Source organism: Narcine bancroftii, chromosome 5 (genome assembly GCF_036971445.1).
Source record: "Narcine bancroftii isolate sNarBan1 chromosome 5, sNarBan1.hap1, whole genome shotgun sequence".
Taxonomy (NCBI): domain Eukaryota; kingdom Metazoa; phylum Chordata; class Chondrichthyes; order Torpediniformes; family Narcinidae; genus Narcine; species Narcine bancroftii.
Genome location: NC_091473.1, coordinates 5,031,840 through 5,059,089, shown reverse-complemented (window position 1 = coordinate 5,059,089; position 27,250 = coordinate 5,031,840). Strand labels below are relative to the sequence as shown.

General features: G+C 41.4%; 1 protein-coding gene across 6 annotated transcripts in view; it reads left to right on the top strand.

The window, feature by feature from the left end:
• usp4 (ubiquitin specific peptidase 4 (proto-oncogene)) overlaps window positions 1-20,464 on the top strand; it is a 109,742-nt gene extending 89,278 nt beyond the window's left edge. For 2 of the 6 annotated variants that reach the window (XM_069936611.1, XM_069936612.1), the window contains 8 exons: window positions 4,524-4,630; window positions 6,718-6,963; window positions 8,360-8,430; window positions 9,221-9,336; window positions 14,144-14,293; window positions 15,464-15,567; window positions 15,654-15,742; window positions 16,688-17,536. In XM_069936611.1, the coding sequence (XP_069792712.1) occupies window positions 4,524-4,630; window positions 6,718-6,963; window positions 8,360-8,430; window positions 9,221-9,336; window positions 14,144-14,293; window positions 15,464-15,567; window positions 15,654-15,742; window positions 16,688-16,828 (1,024 nt within the window). In that variant the 3' untranslated portion in view covers window positions 16,829-17,536. Of the gene's footprint in view, window positions 1-4,523; window positions 4,631-6,717; window positions 6,964-7,869; window positions 8,130-8,359; window positions 8,431-9,064; window positions 9,142-9,220; window positions 9,337-14,143; window positions 14,294-15,463; window positions 15,568-15,653; window positions 15,743-16,687; window positions 17,537-18,475 lie in introns of those variants that run through there. The other 4 variants (XR_011357299.1, XM_069936615.1, XM_069936614.1 and 1 more) reach the window with 4 other exon arrangements.
• Window positions 20,465-27,250: the final 6,786 nt, after the last annotated feature.

The following is a 27,250-nucleotide window of genomic DNA, read 5'->3' as shown; positions in this document are numbered from 1 at the left end:
CTGTGGCCATTAATGAAACTTGGTTGCAGGAGGGGCAGGACTGGCAGCTCAATGTTCTGGACTTCTGTTGCTTTAGATGTGATAGAACAGGGTGGGGAGGGGGATGAAAGGGGGAGGAGTGCCATTGCTCATCAGGGAAAATATGAGCTGTACTCAGGCAGGACACACCAGAGGGCTCGTCTACTGAGGTTATATGGGCGGAGCTGAGGAGCAGAAAAGGTATGACCACACTCAAGGGGTTGTATTATAGACCACCCAATAGTCAACGAGAATTGGAGGAGCAAATCTGTAGAGAGAGCAGACCGCTGCAGGAAACATAAGGTTGTGATAGTAGATTTTAATTTTCCACATATTGACTGAAACTTCCATACTATAAAAGTGCTCTATGGCTTGGAGTTTGTCAAATGCATTCAGGAAAGTTTTCTAAAACAATAAATAGATATACCAACTTCTTTTCTTTGGCTTGGCTTCGCGGACGAAGATTTAAGGAGGGGGTAAAAAGTCCACATCAGCTGCAGGCTCGTTTGTGGTAGTTCGTTTATACCAACTAGAGAAAGTTTAATACTAGATCTATTACAGAATGAGACAGGAAAAATATGTGTAGGGGAACATTTTGGGTCCAATGATCCTAATTCCATTAGTTTCAAGTTAATTATGGAAGAGGATAGGTCTGGGTTTCTGGTTGAGATTCTAAATTTGAGAAAGTGTAGCAGCAGCTACTGAAAGAACACACAACCAGACGGGTTGAGTTCAGTGAGCAGAACTGATTTATTGCAGGCTGCTGGGCTGGACTTATACTCCCAGCCCGGACCTGGCTGAGAACCGCGCTGGGGCGGTGACATCACTCGGGCGTCACGTAGTCCCCCAGCGCAGGCTTCTGAGCCCTGTGCTGAGAAGAAGGAAACCCCCCCCACAAACGGCACCATTTTGGCCGGCTGCCCCACCGCGTGGATTACAAGCGGGGCCGGTTCGCCTGCCTAGTGGTGTGCCGCTACAAAAGGTCAATTTTGAGGAAATGATAAAAGGACCTAGAATGCGTGGATTGGGATAAGTTGCTTTCAGGCAAGGATGTGAGAGGTAAGTGGAGGACCTTCAAAGGTAAAATTTTGAGAGTACAGCATTTTGTGTGTTCCTGTCAAGATTAAAGACAAGGTTAGCAGGCATAGGGAACCCTGGTTTTCAAGGGATACTGGGGATCTAGTTCAGAAGAGAGAAGTGAATAGCAGGTATATGCAACATGGAGCAAATGAGGTACTTGAGGAGTACAAAAAAAATGCAAGAAAGTACTCAAAAGAAATCAGGCAGGCTAAAAGAAAACATGAGGTTGATTTGGCAGACAATGTGAAGGAATATCCTAAGGGTTTTTATTGATTATTAAGAGCGAAAGGATAGTAAGGGACAAAATTAGTCCCCTTGAAGATCAGAGTGGTCAGCTTTGTATGGATGTATTTTTTTTCATCACTATTCACTCAGGAAACAGGAACAGGGTTGTGGGAAGTAATAAAAACAAGCATTGTGGCCATGGAACCGTTTCAGGTTAAAGAGGAGGAAATGCTTTATGTCGTAAACCAAATAAGGGTGGATAAATCCCCCAGTGCCTGACGAGATATTTCCTCAGACCTTGAGGGAGCCATGTAAAACTAGCAGGGGCTTTGGCAGAAATATTTAAAATGTCCTTAGCCACGGGTGTGGTGCCAGTAGATTGGAGGGTAGCTCACCTTGTTCCGTCGTTTAAAAAAGGTTCCAAAGGGAACCTTGGAAATTATAGGCTGGTGAATCTGACGTCAGTCGTAAGTAAATGATTGGAAGGTGTTCTGAGAGATTAGATATACAATTATTTGGATAGTCAGAAACTATTGGGTATAATCAACACGGCGTTTTGCGTGGTAAGCTCAGATATCGGTAGTAGTATAAATCAGGAATTAAGAGTGGCATGTCAAAGTGGTAGCAATACGGTAGTTATGGGGGACTTCAACATGAAGGTGGACTGGGATAATCAGACGGGGGCAGGAACACAAGAGAGCGAGTTTATAGAATGTCTACGAGATACTTTCTTGGAACAGCTAGTGGAGGAACCTACCAGGGGAAAGTCGATTCTGGACTGGGTGCTGTGCAGCGACGCAGACTTAATAAGTGACCTTGATGTAGGGGAGCTATTAGGGAATAGTGACCATGGTATGGTTACTTTTAAGCTGCAATTAGAAAGGGAAATGGAAAGGAAGTCGGAAGCATCTGTACTTCAGTTAAATAAAGGGAATTTTGCAGCTATGAGGGAGGAGCTATCCAAAATAAAATGGGAAGATACACTAGCTGGGAGGACAACTGGGGAAAAATGGCAAGTTTTTATGGACATTTTTCACAGGATTCAGGACAAATTTATTCCAAAGTGGAGGAAAGGCTCTAGGAGATGCAAATGGCAGCCCTGGCTAACTAAGGAAATCAAGTGCATTATCAAGTCCAAAGGGAGTAATTATAAGATAGCGAAGCGGTGTGGGAAATTAGAGGATTGGGAAACCTTCAAAGAACATCAGAGGGTAACTAAGAAAGCCATAAGAGACGGGAAAATGAAGTACGAGAGGAAATTAGCAGATAATATTGCGGAGGATAGCAAAAGCTTTTTTAAGTATGTGAAGAGGAAGAAATTGGTTCGGTCTAAAATTGGCCCTTTGAAAATGGGCAAGGGTGAAATTATTACCGGAAACAAGGAGATGGCAGAGGAATTTAACAAATACTTTGCAACTGTCTTCACCAAGGAGGATATAGGTTATAGTCAGTTAGGGGGTAGTGGTCATGCGGTACCAAGAGACTTGGGGAACTTTACTGGGGAGGTAGGGGATCTAATGGATATCCGGATCCAGAAGCAGGAGGTTATGAGTAAATTGTTGGGACTGAGGGCTGATAAATCCCCAGGGCCTGATGGGCTGCATCCTAGGGTGCTTAAAGAGGTGGCTATGGAAATTGTGGAGGCACTGGTCGACATTTTCCAAAGTTCCATAGATTCCGGGGAGGTCCCTGAGGATTGGAGAGTGGCTGATGTGGTGCCGCTTTTTAAGAAAGGAGGGAGGGAGAAAACGGGAAATTATAGACCGGTTAGCCTGACATCAGTGGTGGGGAAGATATTGGAGTCCATCATAAAAGGAGAAATAGCAGAACACTTAGTCAGTAATAATAGTATAAGGGCTAGTCAGCATGGATTCCTTAAGGGTAAGTCATGCTTGACTAACCTTCTGGAATTTTTTGAGGATGTGACAAAGAGGCTGGACTCGGGAGAGCCAGTGGATGTGGTGTATTTGGACTTCCAGAAGGCCTTTGATAAGGTACCGCACGGGAGTCTAGTGGGCAAGATCAGGGAGCATGGTATTGGAGGTAAGGTGCTGACATGGATAGGAAATTGGTTAAGAGATAGGAAACAAAGGGTTGGAGTAACTGGGTCTTTTTCAGAATGGCAGGATGTGACGAGTGGAGTGCCTCAGGGATCGGTGTTGGGTCCTCAGTTGTTTGTAATTTATGTTAATGATTTGGATGAGGGGATTACAAATAACATGAGCTAATTTGCAGATGACACTAAACTGGGTGGCGGTGTGGGGTGTGAGGAGGATGTAAGGAAAATGCAGAGGGACTTGGACAGGCTGGAGGAGAGGGCGGCTAAATGGAAGATGAATTTCAATGTGAACAAATGTGAGGTTATTCATTTTGGGGGAAGTAATACGAAAGCTGAGTATTATTTAAATGGAGACAAGCTAGGGAGTGGGGAAGTGCAAATGGATCTGGGTGTACTTGTTCACCGGTCACTGAAGGCTAGCATGCAGGTTCAGAAAGCTGTGAAGAAGGCAAATGGAATGTTGGCTTTCATAAAGAGGGGATTGGAGTATAGGAACAGAGACGCCCTTCTGCAGTTATACAGGGCCCTGGTGAGACCCCACCTGGAATATTGCGTCCAGTTCTGGTCTCCAAACTTGAGGAAGGACATACTAGCTATAGAGGGTGTGCAGCGCAGATTTACAAGGTTAGTTCCAGGGATGGCAGGGTTGTCATATGCAGCAAGGCTAGAAAAACTGGACTTGTATCCATTGGAGTTTAGAAAGATGAGGGGGGACATGATTGAGGTATACAAAATCATCAGGGGGATAGACAAGGTGAAGTCTGATTACTTGTTCCCAATGATGGGGAGACGAGGACTAGAGGGCATAGTTTAAGAATACAGGGTAGGCCCTTTAGGACGGAGATGAGAAAGCATTTTTTTACCCAGAGAAGTGTGAATCTGTGGAATGCTCTGCCACAGAGGCTGGTAGAGGCGGATTCGCTGACTATGTTCAAAAGAGAGTTAGATAAGACTCTTGTGGGTAACGGAGTTAAGGGTTATGGGGATAAGGCTGGAAAGGGGTACTGATGGTAATGATCAGCCATGATCTAAAATGGCGGTGCTGGCCCGACGGGCCAAATGGCCTACTCCAGCTCCTATTGTCTATTGTCTATTAACCAATAATTGCCTGTGTAAAAATGCATTAATCTTTTAATTTCAGTCGTTATGTGAAACAAGCACACAAGGAAATAAATGAAAGCAATATCGGTGGAAGCCAGAGCACAGACAATGGCTTGTCCAGTGAGCCAAATAGTACTGGTGATGAAGGTACTATTACATCATTCTGCACTCTCTCTTTTATTATATAATACAATGGATTCCTTTAGTAGGCTAACTGTCCTGTAGCTCTTTCATGTCCCTTTTTTAAATTGTGGCTGAACTCATTCCATAATGTATAAATTCTGGACAGTAAATGAAAAACTATATCAATTGTTTCCTTTAGTATTCTGCAATGTATGGTGTATTATTGAGCTGGGAAGATTTATCAGCTTTTGTCTTTCAATCCCATTAATTTCATCAGCACTTTATTTTTCACTAATTCTAATTTTCTATTCCTCCTTTACATTAAAACTCTTGACCTTGATTAATCAATGTTTCCTAAAAGGTTTAGACTGACTCTAAGAATGAATTTAATAAGTTTAGTACTACCAAAATTAAATTAACTTGCCTGCAAATTCTTTGTTTTTTGCTTCCATTTGAAACATTGATACAGTGTTGGCAGTCTTCCCATCTGCAAGCACCACCCCAATAGCCAGAGAACCTCTGCAATCTTCTCCCTTGAAACTTTAAACAGTCTCTAGGATATTTCAACCAGGCCTAGCACTTGCCAAACCTTCCAAAATGATAAATTCTTAAATGCTTTGTAACCTTATTTATCCCATTGCCTGAACTATAAGGCCATGTGCAAAATAGTCACAATTCTTCTCCCTCATTCACAGTTTAACATTTTAGTTCAATGTGGAAACAGCTGAATTATACTGATTGAATTAAGATTCTTCAAAATTGTTCATGACTGGTAACATTTAGAAAAGTTAACTTCATCTACATTGCCAACTTCCACCCTACCCTCAAATCATATTGACACCACTCTCTATTTTCTGGACCACTCTGTCTCCATCTCAGGAAATAAATTATGGACAGGCATTTATAACAAACCCACTGACTGCCACAGTTACCTGGATTATATCTTTCCCTACCCCGTCTATTGTCAGGGTGCCTTTCCTTTCTCCCAGTTCCTCTGCCGCACCTATTTCCTTCCGATCGAGAACATCTGAAATGTCCTCTTCAAGAAACTTGGTTTTCCCCTTTCTGTAATTGATAAAGCTGTTAGCTGCATATCCTGCATTTCATGCACATGAGCTCCCATCCCACCTCCCACCAAACAGAGCGAGGTCGGATTCCCCATGGTCCACACTTTCCATTCCGCCAGCCTTGGATCCAGCACATTATTCTTAAGTACTTCTGGCAACTTAAACTTGATCCCACCACCAGCTACATCTTTCCCACCCTACCCCTTTCTGCTTTTCACAGATCACTTTCACAGAGACTTCCCACCCCTCATAGTGGTCTTCCTTTACTTATCTCTCAACTCTCCCACCTACATTTGTCCAATATCCTATCACCTCTTGCACTTGAGTGACGATAGTCCTGTCCCAAAACATTGACTGTTACTCTCTGTAGATGCTGCCTGGCCCATGAGTCCCTCCAGCCTCACTTCCTTTACTCAACATTTTTAATATTTGGAGGGTGATTTATGGAGAATGATCTTTATTATGATTTCAGGGACATTGCACATTTTAAGGAAAACTTGATGATGTGTTTTAAGCAGAAGATGTACAAGATTAAGAGTATGAACTGTGGGATTAATTTTTCATTGGTGGTGCAAAATTTCCATGCCATGACTAAAGCAATTTGGGATGCCCTGGTCAAAATAGTACTTCCCCTGCTGTAAATAGGTCCTTCCTGTGGTGTAAATTTTCATGTTTCACAAGAGCTTTGTGTATCTTTTAAATGCTGATAGCAGCCATTCTGACTTTTGAACAATAATTAAATTAATCTTGCCCTTCTAAAACTGTCACAAAGACCATTTTGATGCAGTTCCTTGCTGGTTAACTGAGCATTTGCTCTTCCTACACCAGTTCATATTAAAGAATTCACCAAATTAAAAAAAAAAGGCTTTGTTATTCTCTTATTTCCATTGGATTAAATATGTGATTGGTACACACTTTAAAAGAAAGAATGTGGAAAAAATGTTTGAGTAAGACTGTGTATTTCTGACCATGAACAACTAGATCTTTTCATCCTTTTTTTAGTAATAAGTATTTAAATCAACCAATTTGTTTTGCTTGCATTAGGTGAAGAGATGGATCTTCAAAATGTAATGGAAGATAATGAGGAACCTGGCTCTGAACCAGACAACAGCCAGAATGATGACTCTGCAGCTAATAAGGATAAGATGGAAAATGGACCCACCAAGCACACCACCAAAGAAAATGCACAGACTTATAAAAATAAACTATTCACTTTCAATTTGGTGAATGCTTACGGAACCTCAGACTTCAGCTCTATTGCAGAAGATGGAACAATTCTGAAGCTAAGCTGTAAGTGCCACAGTTATACCACAAAATAGAAACCCATAGAATAGGGAACTTGGTTCAAACCTCTTTCTAAGCCTCTTGGACAAATTTTCCAATTCATCAATTTCCTAAGGAAAATACTGAAGCTTAAACAATGCAGTGACGTCTTTCGAGCCTCATGCTCAAAACAGAGAAAAAAGTCTTTGAATATTTTTAAGCCTGAGGCAGATACTATAGATACTTGATAAGCAAGAGGTTACCACAGGTGGAAGGAAATGCAATGTTAAGATTATAATCATATTGGTGATAAGTCAAGTAGTTGAGCATGCTATGCATCAAATGGTAGACCAATTGCCTTTCTCCTACTATTTCATCAGCATTGGAAAGTAATATTTGAGGGCTTGATCTTGAGTTTTAAGAATAGATTGAATCAATACATGGATGGGAGAAGTCTGGAGGGTTACGGAGTGGGAGCAGGTCCATGGGACTATTGGAATAGTGATCAGCACAGACTAGAAGGTGCCAAATGGCCTGTTTTCTGTGCTGTAGTGTTCTGTGGTTTGTACTCTTTTATGAACTTGTTGAAAATCCAAATGCATCATAGACAATGGATGAATCATGTTCAATAATCTAATTTATAGAAGATATCTTGTAACCTGTGGCATTAAATTTATGCCATCATATTACCACAATAATGTATATTTTTACATCATACTGTGAGATTTATGACCTGTCCTTAAGAGAGTGTGCTATATTTTACAGTTTAGAACTTTTAATTCTTTCCTTCCATCACCTCCAATTTAATTGTGTGGAGTCACAGAGATAGACTCCTTTGCGCGTTGATTTGGCGCCAACCTTCAACTACCCACATTCACTAATCCCACAGTAATTTTATTTGTTGTTCTCCCAAATATGAACTCTCCACCTCAGATTCTACCACTCACCTGCACACCAGGGGTCGTTTACAATGTTCAATTAACCTACCAGGTCTTTGGCGTGTGGGAGGAAACCAGAACTCCCAGTGCAAATCCCAATGTACTCCCAAGAAGAATATGCAAACTCTGCACAGACAGCACCCAAGGTCAGGATTGAACTGAATCTCTGGCACTGTGAACCAGCAGTTTCACTAGCTGCACCACAAAATCTACAGTATACGTGGCAGTGAAATTAGAATTACAAAAGTTTAATAACTCAGGTAAAATACAATTTAAAATAACTCATTGTGCAAAATATTCTCATTTTGTAAATCAGTGACACTTGTAGCTATAGTTTGTACATTTCAATATGTCGTAATGCAAAGTCATTGCAGTCTGCTGGACATATAATAATAATGCCTATATTCTAATTCACATAAACAAAATCAATTTAAAATTCTCTTGGTGTAACTCGTAACTACATTTATTTGTGATTTCTTTTTTAGCACATTCCACAATTGCTGTGGACTGGGATCCTGAAATCAAAAAGATGTACTATGATGATCAAGAAGCTGAGGTAGGAAAATTTTATCTGATAGGTTTAGACCACCATTACAAAAGAAATCATGAAATGTAATGTTCTTTGAGAGATTAGGTAAATTAGCAGGAAAAGGTGGTTGGTTGGGAGAGGCCAGAGGCATGGTTTATGGTGCAATGAGCCAGCCAAGCAGTACTTTTGAAGATTTGGAGGTGTAACCGAAGTAATATCACCCACATTAGTTATCATAACATGATAAAATATTCTCTACCCCTGTCTTGTTTGTATGTTCAACGTGAAAGTACAGGTATACCCCATTTTATGAATACTTGCTTTACAAAATTTTGCTTTTACAAAGAAACCTGTGTTCGTTATCCGAAAGAAATTTGAATGGGTTTTCACTTTTATGAAAATAGACTTCAATAGTAGTGAATGGGTCTTCACTTTACGCCATTTCGGCTTACGAAAGGTTTCGTAGGAATGCTCTAGTAAAGCAGAGTATACCTGTAATACATGATTAAGATTAGTTTTAAATACTTGGCAAGGTCTTCTAGCTCTCCTAAGTCCTTAGTTAAGTTCCTTCCTGGCTACTGAATAATTCTCACGAGCCCTTCCTGGCTTTTGCTTCCTTCTGCTGTGACTCCTTTACCCTACCACCTTACCCCTGTCTCAGTGGGACAAGCCTACACAGAATTCTGCATAAGTGGTCCCTGAACATCCTTCACATTTCTCCTGTGCTTATCATTTGAGGTAAACTGGATCAAAAATATTTATCACACTTGGGGAAAGGTGTTGGTAAAGCTGAATATTTTGTATTTTTTCCCCCCAGGCATACGACAAGCATGAAAGTATGTCACAGCCTCAGAAGAAGAGAAGCTCAGTTGCATTGAGAGATTGCATAGACTTGTTTACGACAATGGAAGTATTGGGAGAACATGATCTTTGGTTTGTATTGCTGTTTTTTTTAAATTTAATCCTACCTATATCCCCTTTTTTTTTCCTCTTTCAATTTGTCTTTGTGCTCTGACCTATCAGCCACTGGGGAGCTCTGATTCAAATCTGATTTTATAGATTGCAACTACAGTAAAATCCCCATTATCCAGCATTCAGTCACCTGGAAACTCAAACCAGCAAAAAAAATCAAGAAAATAAATAAATAGGTTTTTAGATAAAAGTGAAGTAAAATTTTAAATTCTTAAAGTAAATGTCCTCTGTAACAATGCACAATCCCTTGTGAGCAAATATTCAGCGAGCGGAGCGCCCCGATTGTGCCCCAGCCCGCAGCAGCTATTTGAATAAAGTTACAATGAAATTGTGCTTGAATAAAATGGTGGCACCCAGGATGAAGAGCCGGTCAATGCAGTTGGGGCAACTCCCCATCCTTGTCTAGTAAGAATCTTTGTTAGTATATTATAAAGTATATTATCTGTAAACTTGGGGGAGGGGGGTTAATTATGACTGTGGCATGGTTAGCGTAGCAATAGCACACACTGTTAAAGCACTAGTAACTGGGGTTCATATTTAAAGAAAGATGTGCCGAGGGCCTGGCCGAGACACTTACGTAGAAGTGAGTCAGGTTGTCAGCCTGGGGAAGGTGCACTGAGGGCCTGACTTGGGCACTTACATGGAGGTGAGTCAGGTTGTCACTGCGGGGAAGATCTGCTGAGGGTCTGATTGGGGCACATACGTCGAGGTGGAGGGTTGTTAGCGTGGGGAAGGTGTGCTGAGGGCCTGAATGGGACACTTACATGGAGGTGAGTCAGGTTGTCACTGCGGGGAAGGTATGCTGGAGGGCCTGACCCAGGCACTTGTGTGGAGGTGAGTCAGGCTGTCAACACAGAAAAGATGTGTTGAAGGCATGGAGGTGAATCATGTTGCTCCGAGAACCTGATCAGGATACTTGCGTGGAGATGAGTCGTGTTGTGATGAGGCCCTGACTAGGACACTGGCGTAGAGGTGAGTCGGGTAGCATGAAGGGTTTGACAGGATATCCAGAAGAAAAGCCAATTGATGCCACTCGCCGCTGGGACAATTCTCCCAAACTGTCTTCTTATCCCTGCCTTGTAAGAATATATCTTTATTCTTCTGCCTATCCATCCCATAGGATGATGATTGTTCCTTTCAGTCAGTTTGTGGGGATTGATGCAAGGATACTTCACTTGTCAGAAAGGAACAGCGTGTACGTGAATGGATTTGAGTGAGTAGGGGTTGCTCAGGTCCAGACCCACCCTCTCGACATCACCTCCTGGATCCAGCAGCATGGTGAGGTCCAAGACGGTTGGGGAAGTTCTGTCGCAGTGAATGGCCAGATCAAGCTTCGATGTGAGGGATGCCCTTTCCACGCTTCACGGCACGTGTTTGCTAGACGGCCATTGACCCTACAAGAGGGTTCATCCACCCTTTGACAGGTCTCGTTTTTCATCCTGTAGAGTGTCTCGCCACCCTCTGCATCAGGCAAGCCTGGTGGGGGCAGCTGGTTTTGTAACCAACCGCTTGACCATGTGACAGGTAGTACTGGGTTACGTGGTACCAGTAGCACTCAGACAAATATTAGGTGTGTAATTATGGTTTTATCTGTCAACTTGGGTGGAGGGTTAATTATGATGGCAGCATGGTTAGCGTAGTGGCTAGTGCAACCCTGTTGCAGTGCTGTAACCAGGGTTTGAATTTAAATTTAAATTTTGTAAGTTACATGAATTACTTGATTAAAGTGATCTTTACATAATTAAAGGCTACAGTACGGATTTATTTTTCATATTATTTTACACTGTCTTTTGTCTTTTAAACGGGTGTATTCTTAATGCAGGTGTATAAGTTAGGCATTGTAAGAGTGAGTCTCAGCCATCCAGAAAATTTGCATTTCCAGCATCTGCAATCCAAGTAGGTACTGCATAATGGGGATTTTACTGTATATTGAAGTTCGACAAAATGCAAATAATTGTCATGAAAGAGTTTGCCCAATCATCTAGTTGATTATGCCATCGATGTAACCTGTGTGGAATAAAGTTTAAAGAATTACAGCTTTCTGCATGCGGTAGTATGATTTTAGATTTTCCTGTTTTGCATCTTTCTATCATTGCATCTTTTATCTTTATGATTGGTTGGCGAAGTGACATTAGCTTTTTGCCATCTTCATTTTTTTTCTCCAACTAGGTGAAGGAATACTGATGCTAGTTTACTTTCATCTAGCAGTGTTCCATATTGGCTTATTAAAAAGAGGAAGAAAATTTATTCTGTTCAGTTCAATTAAGCCTCAGCCATAAATTCAGATATATTGTCAGAGTACATACATGACATCACATACAACCCTGACAAATCAGAACGGCATCCTAGAGTTTATATCTGCCTGTCGTCTGATGGCCTCAGAGTGAATGGCAAGTTAAGAATTATAATACTTAATGTTTAATGCTTAATGTTCAGGACTGCTAATGTTTTCATGCAAGTGTACAAATTAGGACTGAGAGTAGGCTAGGCCATTTGACCCCTTGGGCATGCCTCATCGTTGAGTCACATCCCTTCCCAACTCCAAGTGTTTCACATTTTAATTTTAAGTCTTTAAATGCATCTTTGTCAGGTTTTGAGTAAATATTCATTCTAAAGAGCACCAAAAACAAAAGAGGCTCTCAAATATAATGCTTATGGCATTATTGTAAGAACAGAAAACATTATAAATTCAGGCATTGTGCGGAGTTCTTATAGAAAAATTACAATTTTAAGGTGAAAGTAGAGAATTTATGTTTAGAAATTAAGGGAAGAAAATCAGTATTGAAAGTGCAAGACCTATTTTAATTGGCATTTTAACTCGTGTTAATGGGATAGTTGAGTTTGAATAAATTAGAAAGTCATGTCAATATATTTCCAATATTTATTGTAAACAGATTTCAGCTGTTTACAGCTTGCTGTGAAGTCTTGATTAGAATTGATTCTGATGCTAATTTGCATTTCAGTTGGCAAATGTTTGATTGCAGCTAAAGATTTTAAAACTTTACAGAAATGTTGAAGATATAAATTATTTTACCACCTTCTCAACTAAGATTGCAAACAATATAAGATTGCAAATTATAGGCTGACTTGCTTTTTTGGTGTATTAGAACAAACATTTTGAATTGCTCTTTTTCCCCCTCCAACACCCCTCCTCATGAAATCAACTGAATATAAAATTGTATTGGAAGTAGGGCAAAAAGAGGAGACTCTATTTTTGAGATAATTGTGCTGACTTGGCTTGGATGCAAGTATCCACATATGCTGGTCATTGCCACATTGATTTATTGGAGTCAGTAACTATGAGAGAGCAACAGATGTCAGTAACCTCAGTATACTGGGGGAAAAATAGTTTAGATCAATATTTTTTTATCTGTGGTCTGCAAACATTGCCAGTGTGTGGCTTTGTCATAGATGGTCTTTGGTGATGGAGAAAAGACAAATATTACTGATATAAACAATATGTAAAACAAATAAAATGCTCAAATAATTTTCATACCAAAACAACATAGACTTCCCAAAGTTGGTCTGGGAAGGGGTTCAAACTCATCTGTACCCCTACCTGTGGTCAATGGGTTTGTTATAGTTAGTAGACAGTAAGTAAAGGATTATTTAAGGTGGTCTGTGGTTGAAAGATGAAACTGCTTCAGATTATATTCAAGATCACCATCAGTAATTCCTAGTGGAAGTGTGTTTGGATTTAAAAACTAGTTGAAAACTGAAATGAGTGTGTATCTAATACTTTCTCTGTTCACATAATTGAGTGATCCATCAGTACTGGAACACCACAGGCTGCATTCTTTGCCCCCTGCTCAACTCACTTTACATTGGGTGGTTCAGTACGGCAATAACATAGTCCACAAATTTGCCGACAATACCATGATAGTGGGTTGTATAAAAAGAGCTGATGAATCAGGAAGGAGTTATACAATCCAATGATCATTAGGAGATCAGAGGTGGAGAGGGTGAGCAAATTTAAGTTCCTGGGAGTCACCATCTCGGAAGGTCTTTCCTGGACCCAACACACCAATGGCATCATGAAGAAAGCACGTCAGCACCTCTACTTCCTCAGGAGTTTAGTCTGACACGAGAAACCCTGGCAAATTCTACATATGTGTGGTGGAAAGTGTGCTGTCTGGCTGCATCACAGTTTGATAGGAGGACACCCAATACCCCAAAGCATAAAGCCCTTCAAAGGATAGTGGACGCAGCCCAGGACATTACAGGCACACCCTCCCCACTATCTAGGACATCTACAGGGAATGCTGCTGCTATCAAAAAAGAGGTTTAGGTGCCACAAGACTCACACCACTAGGTTCAGGAACAGCTGCTACCCTTCCAACAACAAATTCAATCAGGGACTCTTAAGGACTCCTGTGCACTTTATTGATTTTATTCTCTCTGTATTGCAGTCAGTTTGTTTACATTCATTATTTAATTCATTTGTCTATATGTGTATGCTATGTACATTTTCTTTGCACTTCCAACAAGTGGTAATTCTGCCTCACCCACAGGTAAAAGGAATCTCAAGGTTGTGTATGTACCGTCTGAAATCTGAGTGATGGTCTCTTTTTGTGCTATGCACCAAGAGTCTCCACTTTATAAATACAACTACAACCATCCCAGCAAAGGGTTGACATCCAGCAGGAAATACTGAAGTACAATCAGGAGGCAAAAACCATGAATGTTGTTTAACTTCCTGAGTATTGATCAGTTTCTATTTTGAATTAAATGTTTTCTTCAGAAAATAAGAATCTTGTTGTCTTAACAGGTACTGTCCGATCTGTAAAAAGCACCAGCAGGCCACGAAGAAGTTTGACCTGTGGTCACTACCAAAGATCCTCGTGGTACATCTGAAACGTTTCTCTTATAACAGATATTGGAGGGATAAACTTGACACTTTAGTAGAATTTCCCATAAGGTAACAGTATATCAGTTTAAAAAAAATGAATTAATTATAGGCTGACTTTCTATATGGTGTATTAGAATAAACATTTTAAATTGCTCTTTTTTTCCTCTCCAACACCTCTCATGAAATTGGCTGAATATAAAATTTTATTAAAATGGAAGTAGGGCAAAAAGAAGAAACTTGTTTTTGAGATAATTCTATCATTTTAAAGTCACATCTTCCACTAGGTAGCACATTAGCAGTGTTTCTCAGTAAGGGTGCTATACTGTTCTAATTCATCTGCCTCCACCTGTTAGCTTGAGGCCGTCTGATCTAGGACATCCAAAACCTCCTCTTTAAGAAATGAAGCTACCCAACCCTCTCTTCATTACCATTGGCTGCATCTCCTTCATCTGTTGCACATGCTTTCACTCAACCACCCCTTAGGCAGAACCAGCCACATCTTCTCCTCTCCACCCCTTCCACTTTTCTCTCCATGACTCCTTGATCTGCTCTTTTTTTCCCATCAATCTTTCTATTAGGTACTTCCTACTATAATTGCCCACCTCTCACCTTCTGGCTCCTCCCCAGTCCTTCGAAAAAACTAAAGAGGGAAGGGGAGATATAAAGTGTACAAAGAAGGGAGCAGGAAAAGTTTTGATAAAGGATCCCAACCCATCAACTAACCATTTCTCTTCTTGAATGCTTTCTGACCATCTTGAGACCCTCCTGCTTTCTTTGTTCAATGAAAATTGCCTCATCTGACTAAACAGCAAATGTTTTTACTCAACATTTTGCCCTGCTCCTTATTTTCATATGCTGGTTTGTACAAATGGTTCATGAAGATTTAGCAACCAAAATTTGTTCCACTCAATTGTGGCTTGTAATGTATTTCAAAGATGTCTGTCTTTCAGTTTTCTAATGCCAATTGCTGGTAATCTGAAGAGAATGCAAAAACACACTTTCTTTCCACAGAAACCTGACCTGCTAAATGATTACAGTATTATCTGTTTTCATCCATTTTCTATCTTTCTGCTGCATTCTTTATTGCTGGGTACCTGTCATAAAATTGGCGTCAAGACTTCTTAAAAGTAATACCAGTTAGTTGCGACAAGTAACATTATTGTTGTGATAAAATGTATTGGTATATATTAATAAGTTTTCTGAAGCATTCTATTAAAAATGTTATTAATGATTTTGCAGGGATTTGAACATGTCGGAATTTGTCTACAACCCCAAAGCAGGTCTTTGCGTCTATGATCTTGTTGCAGTATCAAACCACTACGGTGGAATGGGAGGAGGCCACTGTAAGTAACTTTTTTTTAACTGAAAATGGGAAGATATTAACAAATATATGCAGCCCAAGTACAACTTCTCTTGTTTCTGTCAACAGACACTGCATATGCTAAAAATGAAATTGATGGGCAGTGGTATTACTTTGATGACAGCAATGTGTCAGGAGCATCAGAAGATCAGATTGTAGTAAGTTGCTGAATTTACAACACAATTTTATGGTTTTATTTGGGAGCTTCTTATAAACAAATAATATTTTGTGAATAACAATCTGCCAAACAAAATTCCGAACCCATCAAGATTGCTAAAATGTGTAAGCAATGCACTTGCCTCCTTCACTCCTGGGGGGGAAAACATCTGCATATTCTCAAGTAACTTGACTTGCATCAAGAAATGGTTGAGAGACCTATTTGGGTGGATTTAAGGAACTTTTTAGAACAAGTTACAGGCATTGTATTTCCACTAAACCCAGATTTATTCCTGTTGGGGAATATTGAAGGGACGTGACCCAAGTTGAAATTATCAATATATCAAACAAAATTTGTTAAAATAACTATCAATAGCAAGGAAATATAGTGCAGTGTCTTGGAAATAGGATTCACATTTAGGTATGGGAAGATGGAATGCAGAAATTCAAAGCTATATCACTTGATTGAGCATATAATTTGAGAAATAAATTGCTATATTTTTGCGAATTTGGAGCCCATATATGCAAATTTTATGTATAAATACGTAGAAATGTTCTTCCAACCTCTAAGGCCTGTGTCAACCTTCTTACTTTAATTGATCATATAAACTTTATTGGAGTCCAGTGTGTTGGGAAGCGATACTCCAAGCAATCCATGATGCTATCTTTCATTTTCTTTCTTTTTTAATATATATATATGTGTGTGTGTGTGTTTTAAAAAAAATAATATTTTGGGGGTGAGGGGTTATAACCATCATGAAGTGAATGAAATTTAAACATTTATTGATTTGTATAATGGGCATTTTTAAAATAAAATATTCCTCAAAAAGAAATGGTTGAAAGAGGAAGATATTGCTCTTGATATTGCCTAATGATATTGCAATGTAGTGCACCATGCCTCCTCAGCACCAAGAACCAGATGCAAACTGATATGTATTTTTTTCTAGACAAAAGCAGCGTATGTTCTTTTCTACCAACGTAGAGATTCTTACAACTATTACGACAACCCATCTGCTTCCCTGAGTACCCCAACTGAAGAGAATGGTGAGAATAGAAAAAATGATGAGGACAAAATGGACACCAACTGAGCAAGAAGTAAATATAAACTATTTCTGCAGTGCTGCCCTGTATCAGCAGTACCAGTTGCTTTCGAAGGAGTGGGAAAGGAAAGAGAACCCACTTGATAGCATCAACTTTTTAGAATCAAATTCTGGATGACTAGATTGAAGAGAAATGTCAGTAGGTTAACCTTTGTTCAGTCATGCGCTGGCTCAGAAACTACAGTTGATTTCTGATGAATAAGAAGTGAATGTCATTGTACTGTAAAAATAAACAGCTTCTGAAATCTTTTAGGTGAACTTCTTCATCTGCTATTGACATCCTGGATTTTGGTTTGATTTATTTTTGGAAAGGTTTGCAGTTTTCTCCCAGTTCATTCTCAAATTAATTTTGAATTTTTTTAAATTACGTGACGTTTTGTTTCCTTATGGTATTTCTTTGCATGAATGACACCTTATCCATGAAATTTTGCATTATAAATTTGTAGCAAAGCACTGGTTTATTTGTGGTTTGACTATTGTGACTGGGATACTAAAATTTGTAATATTATATTGTAATATAGGTGGCAGAGGAATAAAAGTTTCCAGCCCCAGGTAAGAGACTGATCCAAACCAGCACAAGTTTGCTGTGTATGTATTGTAATGTAAATTTTACATCTAGTCTTTTTGCCCAAACTGGCACTTTGTAAGTGGCTGGTTTTAATACATATGTCTACTTAAATAAAGATGATGATTAGAGTTGCGACTCATTTATGATTTGGGTTCATTTGCAACTTAAATGGAAACAGGTTTGTGCAAATTCTTTGAAATGCAATTTTTTAAACTAATGTTATAAAAATTTATTATGACCTCTTTGTGGCAAAACTTTGTAACATAATATATAATAAGCTACCGTAAGATAATTTATAGATGACACTTTTTCCCTGTCTGAATAATTTTCTCAAAATTTTCCTGAGAATTCATCTACATTTCTTTCCTATCCTTTAGTAGTAAAATTGCAACTTAGGTTTGTGTATCCTAATTAATCTGAATCTTACAGTGCCTTCCAAATTGTTTGGGACAAAGATGAGTCCCCTTCATTTACCCCTATGCTCCAGAGTTTTAAATTTGTAATCAAACAATTCACATATGTTTAAAGTGCAAATTCCAGATTTTATTAAAGGGTTATTTGTATACATTTTGGTTTGACCATGTAGAAGTTACAGCAAGTTTTATACATAGTTCCCTCATTTCATGGCACCATAATATTTGGGACACAGCAATGGTATGTATATTAAAGTAGACATCTTTAGTACTTTATTGCATATCCCTTGCACGTAATGACTGTTTCAATTCTGTGATTCATAGGCATCATCAGGTGCTGAGTATCTTATCTGGTAATGCTTTACCAGGCCTCTACTGCAGTCATCTTCAGCTCCTGCTTGTTTTGGGGGCTTGTCCCCTTGAGTTTTCTTTTCAGCATATGGAAGGCATGCTCATTTGGATTTAGATCAAGTGACTGATGTGGCCATTCAAGTATTTAGCTTTGAAAAATTCCTTTGTTGCTTTCTCAGTATGTTTGGGATCATTGTCTTGCTGTAGGATGAAGCACCATTCACTGAGTTTGGAGGCATTTACTTGAACTTGAGCAGATGTTTCCATAAGTCTCAGAATTAATTTTTCTACTGCCATCGACAGGTATATCATCAATGAAGATAATTGCGCCAGTACCTGTGCAGCTGTACATGCCCAGACCATAACAACCCCACCATCAGGTTTCGCCCATGAGGTGGTATGATTTAGTATTTGGTCAGTATTTTATGCCTCTGCACTTTGCTCTTGCCATCACTCTGATACAGGTTCATCTTGTTCTTCTTCGTCCCAAAACCCTTTTCCAAAATTCTGCAAGATCTTTAAAGTAATTCATGGCAAACTATAATCTGGCTAACTATAATCTGGATGAATCTTGCTGTGTAGCCTTGATATTTCTGTTCATGAAGTCTTCTACAAATAGTAGTCATTGACATATCCACACCTGCCTCCTGAAGAGTATTTCTGATCTGTCAGGCAGGCATTTGGGGATTTTTTTCATTATTGTGATGAGAATTCTCCTGTCATCAGCAATGGAGGTCTTCCTTGACCTACCAGTCCCTTTGCAAATACTTCTTAAAACTCAGGAGCACAGGGGCATATAAAGGAAAAAAAGGTGTCTTTGTCCCAAACATTATGGAGGGCACTGTATATTCTGCTTTCACTGTACTCTGGGGTGAGGATTCTAAATTTGCCCTTATGGAGAAATTTTATCTTCAATCTTAAATAAATGGCTACTTTTTCTCAAATTATATCGAGTTAAGAAAATCCTCACCATCTTCCATCAAGACCCCTCAAATTCTCATACATTTCATTAAAATTGCCTCATATTCTTCATAACTCCAGGTCCAGCCTGTTTAATCATTCCACATTCCCTTCTTTCCAGAATTCATTTTGGTAAGCTGCCTGAACTGCTTCCAAAGCAAGTGCATCTTTCCTTGAGAAAGACACCCAAAATTGCACTCCAGGTGTGATCTCACCAATGGCCCTTAAATGTAAAATGAGTTTTCCTACTTTTCGGCACCAGTCCTCTTGCAATGAAGGCCAAAATTCTGTTTGCTTTTCTAATTTGTGAGATAATTTCCCTAATCAGCCTTTCCAAATGCTGGTATATCCTGTCCCACAGAATTCCTTCTAGTAACTTCCCATGAATTATATCAGGCTCACTGACCTGTAGATCCTTGGCTTGTCCTTGCACCCCCTTCATTAAAAGCACAATATTTGATATCCTCTAATCTTCCACTACCTCAACTGTGGCTAAAGATTATGGAAATCAATCTGCCTGAACCCCCTTAAATTTCTTCTCCAGCTTCTCACAATGTCCTTGGGTACAATTGGTCAGGCCTTTGGGATTTGTATACATTAATTTAAAAAATGGCAGCCCTGCTGGAGCTGGTGCAGACCTGGAAAGAGCAGGGAGCAGAGACACTGCTCCTCCACAGGGTTCTCCCGTCCAGTCCCAATACCAATGGTTCTGTAAAGGCTTTAAACTGCCCATTAAGCAGTCAACACTAATTTCATTTAAAATCTTGCAACCGTGAGGTCTGTGCCCAAGATGGCAACACCTGTGCTGGCTTCAGTCTTGAAGGGTTACGGACTTGGGGCGCAGCATCAAACAGGGGAAACATTCACTGTTGAGAAAGAGAAGCACAGGAGACAACCCTGCAGTTTGGTGACAATGGCAATGGATTACTGAGAGCTCAGTGACTGATGGACCTAGCCAAGCTGCGGGCTGCTGGAGACTGGCTCATGGAAAACAGGTATCGAATCAAGAGAGTGCTGAGGGCCTTGGGTGCTGAAGGCTTTCCGATCACATCGGAAATTTGGACCAGGAGCTCAGGTTGCTAAAGGATCAAATGGATTTGAGTGGCTGCAGAGGCTATGGGAACACTGGAGGCAAAACCTTAGACACTCAGTGACTCAGAAGGGACTCTCGATTGCTTCTTTTTCCTCTTGCTGTAAGTGGTGACAGCGATACTAATGGTAACTCTTTGCCTTATGGCAGACTGAACGAAATGTGTAACATTACATTTTCTGTTTTATTGCATGTCAATAAAAGAATCTTGACAATGTGTTAAGATACCTCTTGTATTGTGAGCGTGTTTCAAGATGTCAGATTTCATGTCCCTTATTTATCTTCCATGACTTTCTTTAAGGTAAATACAAATGAGAAATATTAATTTAATACCTCGTCCATCTCTTGTGGCTCCACACAAGGAAGACAACATTGATCCTTAAGAGGGCCTATTCTCCACTGAGTTTTAATCTTTGCACTGAGGTTAACGTTATTTCCCTTTCATAAAACCATTTAAATTTTGCTTACTTGTGATTTGCTAGATATCCTACTGCAGTTACATAATACCTGTTTGCATTTTCCCTAAGGAAGTTTTTAAGCTTTCCAGCAAAATGTTCCTCTTTTCTGTCTCCTCCTTTCTGGACTTTTCAGTTTCTGTCATACTCAGACCCTTTCAGAGCCTGGGGAATTTTTGAGGATCACGTTAATATTATAGTCAATTATGTTGAGAGCCTAAAATAAAGGACATTGGGTCCAGGCATTTGTTAGCCTTGTAATTTTTCTCTGGTGACAATCAGTTTAATTCATCCCTCCCTTGTTTTCCCTTGATATTGAAATACTTTTGCATTCACTCTAATTGAGACATGAACAATTATCAAAATTCCTACTGTGTAGCTAGCTGCTACAAGCTATGACTGTGGAGCTTATTAGTGTAGGAGAGGTTATAGCTGTGCGGGTTAGCTCGGAAAAATGACATGAACCCCAGTGTAGTGAGCTTTATACTTTATTTGGCTCACGGCCGTTTTTATTCTCAAGCTAAGGGGCGTAGACAAAGCACCCTCAGTGCTGATTGGTGCATTTGTGATCCACTTTCCTTGATAGGCCAATTAGGTTTCTTTAATTCTGGCCAACTGGAGGGTAGCGCTGCGGGCCTCATGCAGCCTGCTGGATCGTCGCGTTCGTCCTTCATTTTGTGAGGCACCCCAAGGGGGCTGTGAAGTGCCGCCGCAGAACCCCCCTTCCCCACCAAGATCCAGTGATCGGAATGCTGTTATTCTTGGGAGACTGGCCTCTTTTGCGAGAGGGTGGTCAATCAGCTGTGTAATGTCCAAATGGGCTGATTTCAACCTGTCAATGGTAAAAGTCTCCTCTTGGCCTCCAAAGTCAATTATACAAGTTGAACCATTGTGCTGGATGACGCGGTATAGCCCCTCATAGAGTCTCTGCAACGGGGGTCTATGTGCTCCGTGTTTTACGAAAATATGTGTGAAGTTCTGAAAATCCTTGGGGACAAATGTGTGCTGCTGGCCATGGGCTTTGGGTGGTAAAGGGGTCAGGGTTACTAACTGCTCACAGAGGTGCGCTAGGGCTTCCACGGGGGGTGGGGGGGGGGGGTTCTTCGGTTTCCCTGTTAGTGACCAGGAATTCGCCCAGGATGACTAACAGTGCCCCATACATCATTTCGATGGATGAGACTTCCAAATCCTCTTTTGGCACGGTTTGGATGCCTAAGAGGACCCAGGGCAACTCTTCATCCAGTTGGGCCCATTGAGTCGGGACATCAGGTGCTTTAGGTGCCTGTGGAACCTTTCTAGTAGCCCGTTCACCTGGGGATGGTAGGCTGTAGTGTGGTGTAGCTATGTCCCGAGTGCTGTTGCTAGAGTTGCCCAAAGACTGGAGGTGAACTTGGCTCCCTGGTCTGAGGTAAGGTGCTCAGGAACCTCGAAACGTTCCACCCAAGTGTTGAGTGCCCTGGCATGTTTCAGTAGATATTTCGGATAGGGGAACGACTTCCAGCCACCTGGTAGACCTGTCTACAATAGTGAGTAAGTAATGATTGCCTCGGGAGACAGGTAAGGGGCCCACTATATCAACGTGAACATTGCTGAACTTGTGCCATGGAGGTTTAAATGTTTGAAGTGGGGGTTTAATGTGTCTCTGGACTTTTGAAGTTTGGCTCCGTGTGCATGTTCTGGCCCAATTGGTGACCTGTTTATGAAGGCCATACCAGACGTAATGGTTGGCCACCATCTTTACTGTGGTCTTGATGGCAGGATGGGCTAAATTGTGCACGGATTCAAATATCTGCTTCCTCCTTGTGGTGGGGATATGGGACAGGGCTTACTGGTCGAGGTGTCACAGAGTAACGTTGATTTCCCTCTACTGAAGGGAATGTTCTGAAGGCTGCAATGTTGGGATCAGAGTATTGTGCCTCAGCCAGGGCTTTGTAATCAATGCCTGGAGAGGTGGTGTGGACAGCCGATATGTTTTGGCATGACAGCGCATCTGCCACGACATTCGCCTTTCCAGCAATATGTTCAATGTCCACAGTAAATTCTGAGGCATAAGAAAGGTGGCATCGTTGTCTGGCTGACCAAGGTTCCGAGACCTTCCTGTAAGCATAAGTTAGTGGTCTGTGGTCAGTAAACACTTTGAATTTCCTTCCTTCCAGGAAGTAACGAAAATGTCTTATGGCCAGGTACAGCACCATCAATTCTCTGTTGAACATGCTGTGTTTTGGTTCAGGTGTTCACTGAAGGTGTCCATCAATTAATTGTTCTAATACTCCTGCAACTGCTATATTGGAGGCATCAACCTGTGGATGCCTCTGATTGTGGGTGTGCCAGGAGAGCGGCATTTGCTAAAGCATTTTTAGCCTTTTAGCAAGCCTCTGAGGCTTCTGAATTTCATTTTAGATCTTTTTGGGTGCCTGACATTAGAGAGAAAGAAAATGAGCCATATTATGTGGGCTGCTGCCGGTATGAATCTGTGGTAGAAATTAATCATCTCGCTGAATTCCTGAAGGCCCTCGATGTTTGTAGGCTGTGGGAAAGATTTAATGGCCTCTACCTTCTTAGGGAGTGGCCTAGTACTGTGCCTGACAATGTGGTGGCCCAGAAAGTTGATTACCTCTTTTCCAAACTCGCACTTAGCTAGATTAATAGTTAGCTCATACTCACTTAGTCTATTGCACAGTAGGTCTATGTGAGTGGCATGTTCAGCCCGGTTGTGGCTGGCAATTAGGATGTCGTTTAAGTAGACAAAAATAAAGTTGGTCCTGGACCACAGATTTTTCAGTCCAAAAGGCATCCTTAGAAATTCAAATAAGCCGAATGGGTTGATAAGGGCTGTTTTCACGATATCCTCTGGGTGGCCCGGGATTTGGTGGTAACCTTGAATTAGATCTATCTTTGAGAAGATCTGTCCCCCTTGTAGATGTGCAGTGACGTCCTGAATGTGGGGCACAGGGTAGCAGTCAGGCATTGAGGCGACTATAGTCCCTGCATAGCCAACACCCTCCTGTCACTTTAGGGACCATGTGGAGTGGGGAGGCCCAGAGGCTGTTAGAGTGGCGTTCAATGCCCAGCTCCTCCATTTTATGGAACTCTCATGAGACTGAGTTTTTCTGGGGGGAGGCAGTGCGCTCTAGAAGGAAGGGGTGGATCAGTAGTAAAAATGAGGTGTCTTACCCGATGCTTGACCTTGGATGACTTAAATAATTGCGTCGTAATGGTAGGAAATTCGGATATGATTTGCACAAACTCGTCAGCCAGCATCACTGATTGCAGGTGGGAGGTGGCGAGTTCCTTCCCCTTTAGTTTGAGGATCTGGAATGTTGTGGCATGCACCAATCTGCGGCCTTTAACATTCACGAGCAGTGAGTTGGCTCGTAGGAAATCCGCGCCAAGGAGCAGCTGTCAAACTGCTGCTGGGGTGAAGGTCCATTTTAAATGGCTGTTCCCAAAGCAGAGGGGGATAGTGCATATCTCCGAATTGTTGGCGGCCTTAAGTTGCTCTGCTGTTGTGGACATCAGTTACGGTTGGGGGGAGCACACTGATTTCTGCCCGTGTCCACTAAGAAACAGCGGCTGGATAGGGAGTCTTGGACATGGCAGCCGTTAAGGTGGCCAGCTGATGCAGCCATTAACAACAGCCGGCTTTTTGTGTTTCCCAGGAATATGCAAGGGGAGACACATCGACAGACCTCTGCACTCCACCGCTGATATCACTCACCAGGGGTGTTGGCTGCTTGTTTGGTTGGTCAGTGGTTGGGTCTTTGCTGCTGTTGCCTGCTCATGTGCTGCAGTGCTGGGGCAGTGTCATGTGTGATGGACGGGGATGTCTCGTGGAGTGCGAAGGCTGTTTCCCTCTCAGCTAAAAGAGCTCGCTTTCTCCGGTATCTTTCATGGGTCGCTGAAGTCGTCTCCCTGGATCATCATCCGGATGTTTTGTGGCAGCCTTTCCAAGAACAGTTCCCTGCAAAACGAGCAGGGGCGTGGCCATTATGTAGGGCAAGCATGATATCCATTAGGTCAGATGGGGTCCTGTCCCCAAACCATCCATATGCAGCAGATGGGCTATGGACTTGTGCTCAGACAGCTCGAAGGTGCGGGTTAAAAGCTCTCAGATGGTGGTGTACTTGCTCTGCTGGAACGGCTTTTTCAAGAAATCTGTGATCTTGGTGGGTGTGGTTTGGTCGAGGGCCCCCAGCACTTGGTAGTAACGGGTGTCGTCGGAGGTGAATTGTCCCTCAAATTTGCTGGAACTGTGGCAGCGCACATCCTCATGGCGAACCGGCCCCGCTTGTATCGCTATGTGGCAGGGCAGCCATGGGGAAATGGCATCGTCAGAGGTTTCTCTCTGACTCCAGCATCCCTTCCAGCGCGTACCCTGGGCAGCGATTATGATGTCACAACGCACCAGGTGACTGAGCTCATGCTGCCTTTAAAATGTGAATAAAAACCATCGTTAACGACCTTCGGTGTAGCAGCAGTGATTTCCTTCAGCTCCTGCAAGCACCACAGCACCATACTTTGGGCTGTGCAGGCTGCACTGCCCAGAAGCTCAGCAGCTTCAATGACCACATGTTGAGTCTGCCTCCATCTCGGGGTCCAGAGTGCCGTCTGGACTGTTGGGATTACTACCGTAGCTTCAAGCTATGGCTCTGCGGAGCCTACAGTGCAGGAGAGATTATAACTGTATGCAGGTTAGCTCAGAAAGAACACGCTATTCCCAGAAAGAACAACACAAACCCCAGTTGGGTGTAGTTAACACTGACCTTTATTGGGCTCACAGCCCTGCTTTTATTCTCAAGCTGAGGGGCATGGTCAAAGCCCCCTTAGTGCTGATTGGTGCATTTGCGATCCGCTTTCCTTATTGTAGCCAACTGGAGGGCAGCACTACAGGCCTCATGCAGCCTGCTGGATTGTCATGTTCATTCTTCATTTTGTGAGACACCCCAAGCAAGGTGGCTGCGAGGGGCCGCCACATCTGTTTATTTTGTTATTAATTTGTGGTCTCATCTCTGACACTTTATTTTGTCTGCTTCTATTCTCTATGTAGTAGCTGTTGTTAGTTATTCTTTTCTCCTTTTTACTTGTTTCTAAGGTTTTTCTTCATCTTCATTACTGCTAAACATCACATTGTGTTTATTTTTATTTTATATTCTCCATGATTTTGTTCTATATCCTGCGATGTAGTTTGGGTAAGAGGGCCTAGACTCATTCCACAGTGACATTTTGTCATCCACTGTTTCTTTATCCAGTCTAATGTTACATCCTGATCTTCTTAACTGAGACTTCCTTGACATGTGTATATTTAAACAGCACCATTAGGGGGGAATTCTTACTTATTACCAATTATGTATTAATTAATGGTATGGATAGAACACGATCTTGGGAAGGCGATGGTCCTCCATTCTGGAGACGTGACCTACCCAGTGCAGTTGGATCTTCAGCAGCGTGGATTCGATGCTGTCGGCCTCTGCCATCTCGAGTACTTCGATGTTAGGGATGAAGTCGCTCCAATGAATGTTGAGGATGGAGCGGAGACAACACTGGTGGAAGCGTTCTAGGAGCCGTAGGTGATGCCGGTGGAGGACCCATGATTCGGAGCCGATGGTGCCTGCCACATTGACCACCGCCAGTGGGCTGATATCGCCTCAAACCGTGCATCTTGGCGCCTCACAGTTCAGCGGGCAACAACCTCCTTTGAAGAAGACCACAGAGCCCACCTCACTGACAAAAGACAAAGGAGGAAAAACCCAACACCCAACCCCAACCCACCAATTTTCCCCTGCAACCGTGTCTGCCTGTCCCGCATCGGACTTGTCTGTCACCAACGAGCCTGCAGCTGACGTGGACATTACCCCTCCATAAATCTTCGTCCGTGAAGCCAAGCCAAAGAAGAAGAATGGTATGGATAAATTTGTTATTATTTTTTCCATTTATATTTCGATTTCAAGAGAAGTTGTGGCAACTCGGAAGTAAAGATTTTAATTATTGGGGGAAATTTGTAGTTTGGGCAGATACAAAGGAATAGTTTATTGATACACATTAATAAATGGAAGAGGTAGTTTATACTAAATTGATAAGGAATACGAGATGAAAAGAGATGAATATGTGACTACTTTGTAAAATGGATGTCTGTATTCATTAAGTTCAATGTTAGAGACCTTAAAAAAAATTTATAATGATTCTCTTTAAGAAATAGATACCTGTATACATGTATGATATATCCTCACTTGCCTTTTTATTTCTCACTTTCTTTTTTGGGACTTTTGGAGGGAGGTGGTGGTGGATCAAATACAGGTAATATATATATGATTAATGTTTGATGTATGTATTTACAACTTTGTAATTGACTGCATTGTGGATGAAAATTTAAAATAAAATATACAAAAACAAGTTCATCTTGACATTTGATGGCAGCATGAATGTTGATTATCAATAACCTGGGGATTTACCATTGACCAAAAAGCTCAAATGGACCAGCCAAATGTCAGAGGCTGCAACAAGACTTTTACTCTTGACCCCCCAAAATACTCCTGCCAGTCTAATGTAGTCTAAATAATTATGGAGATTATATTA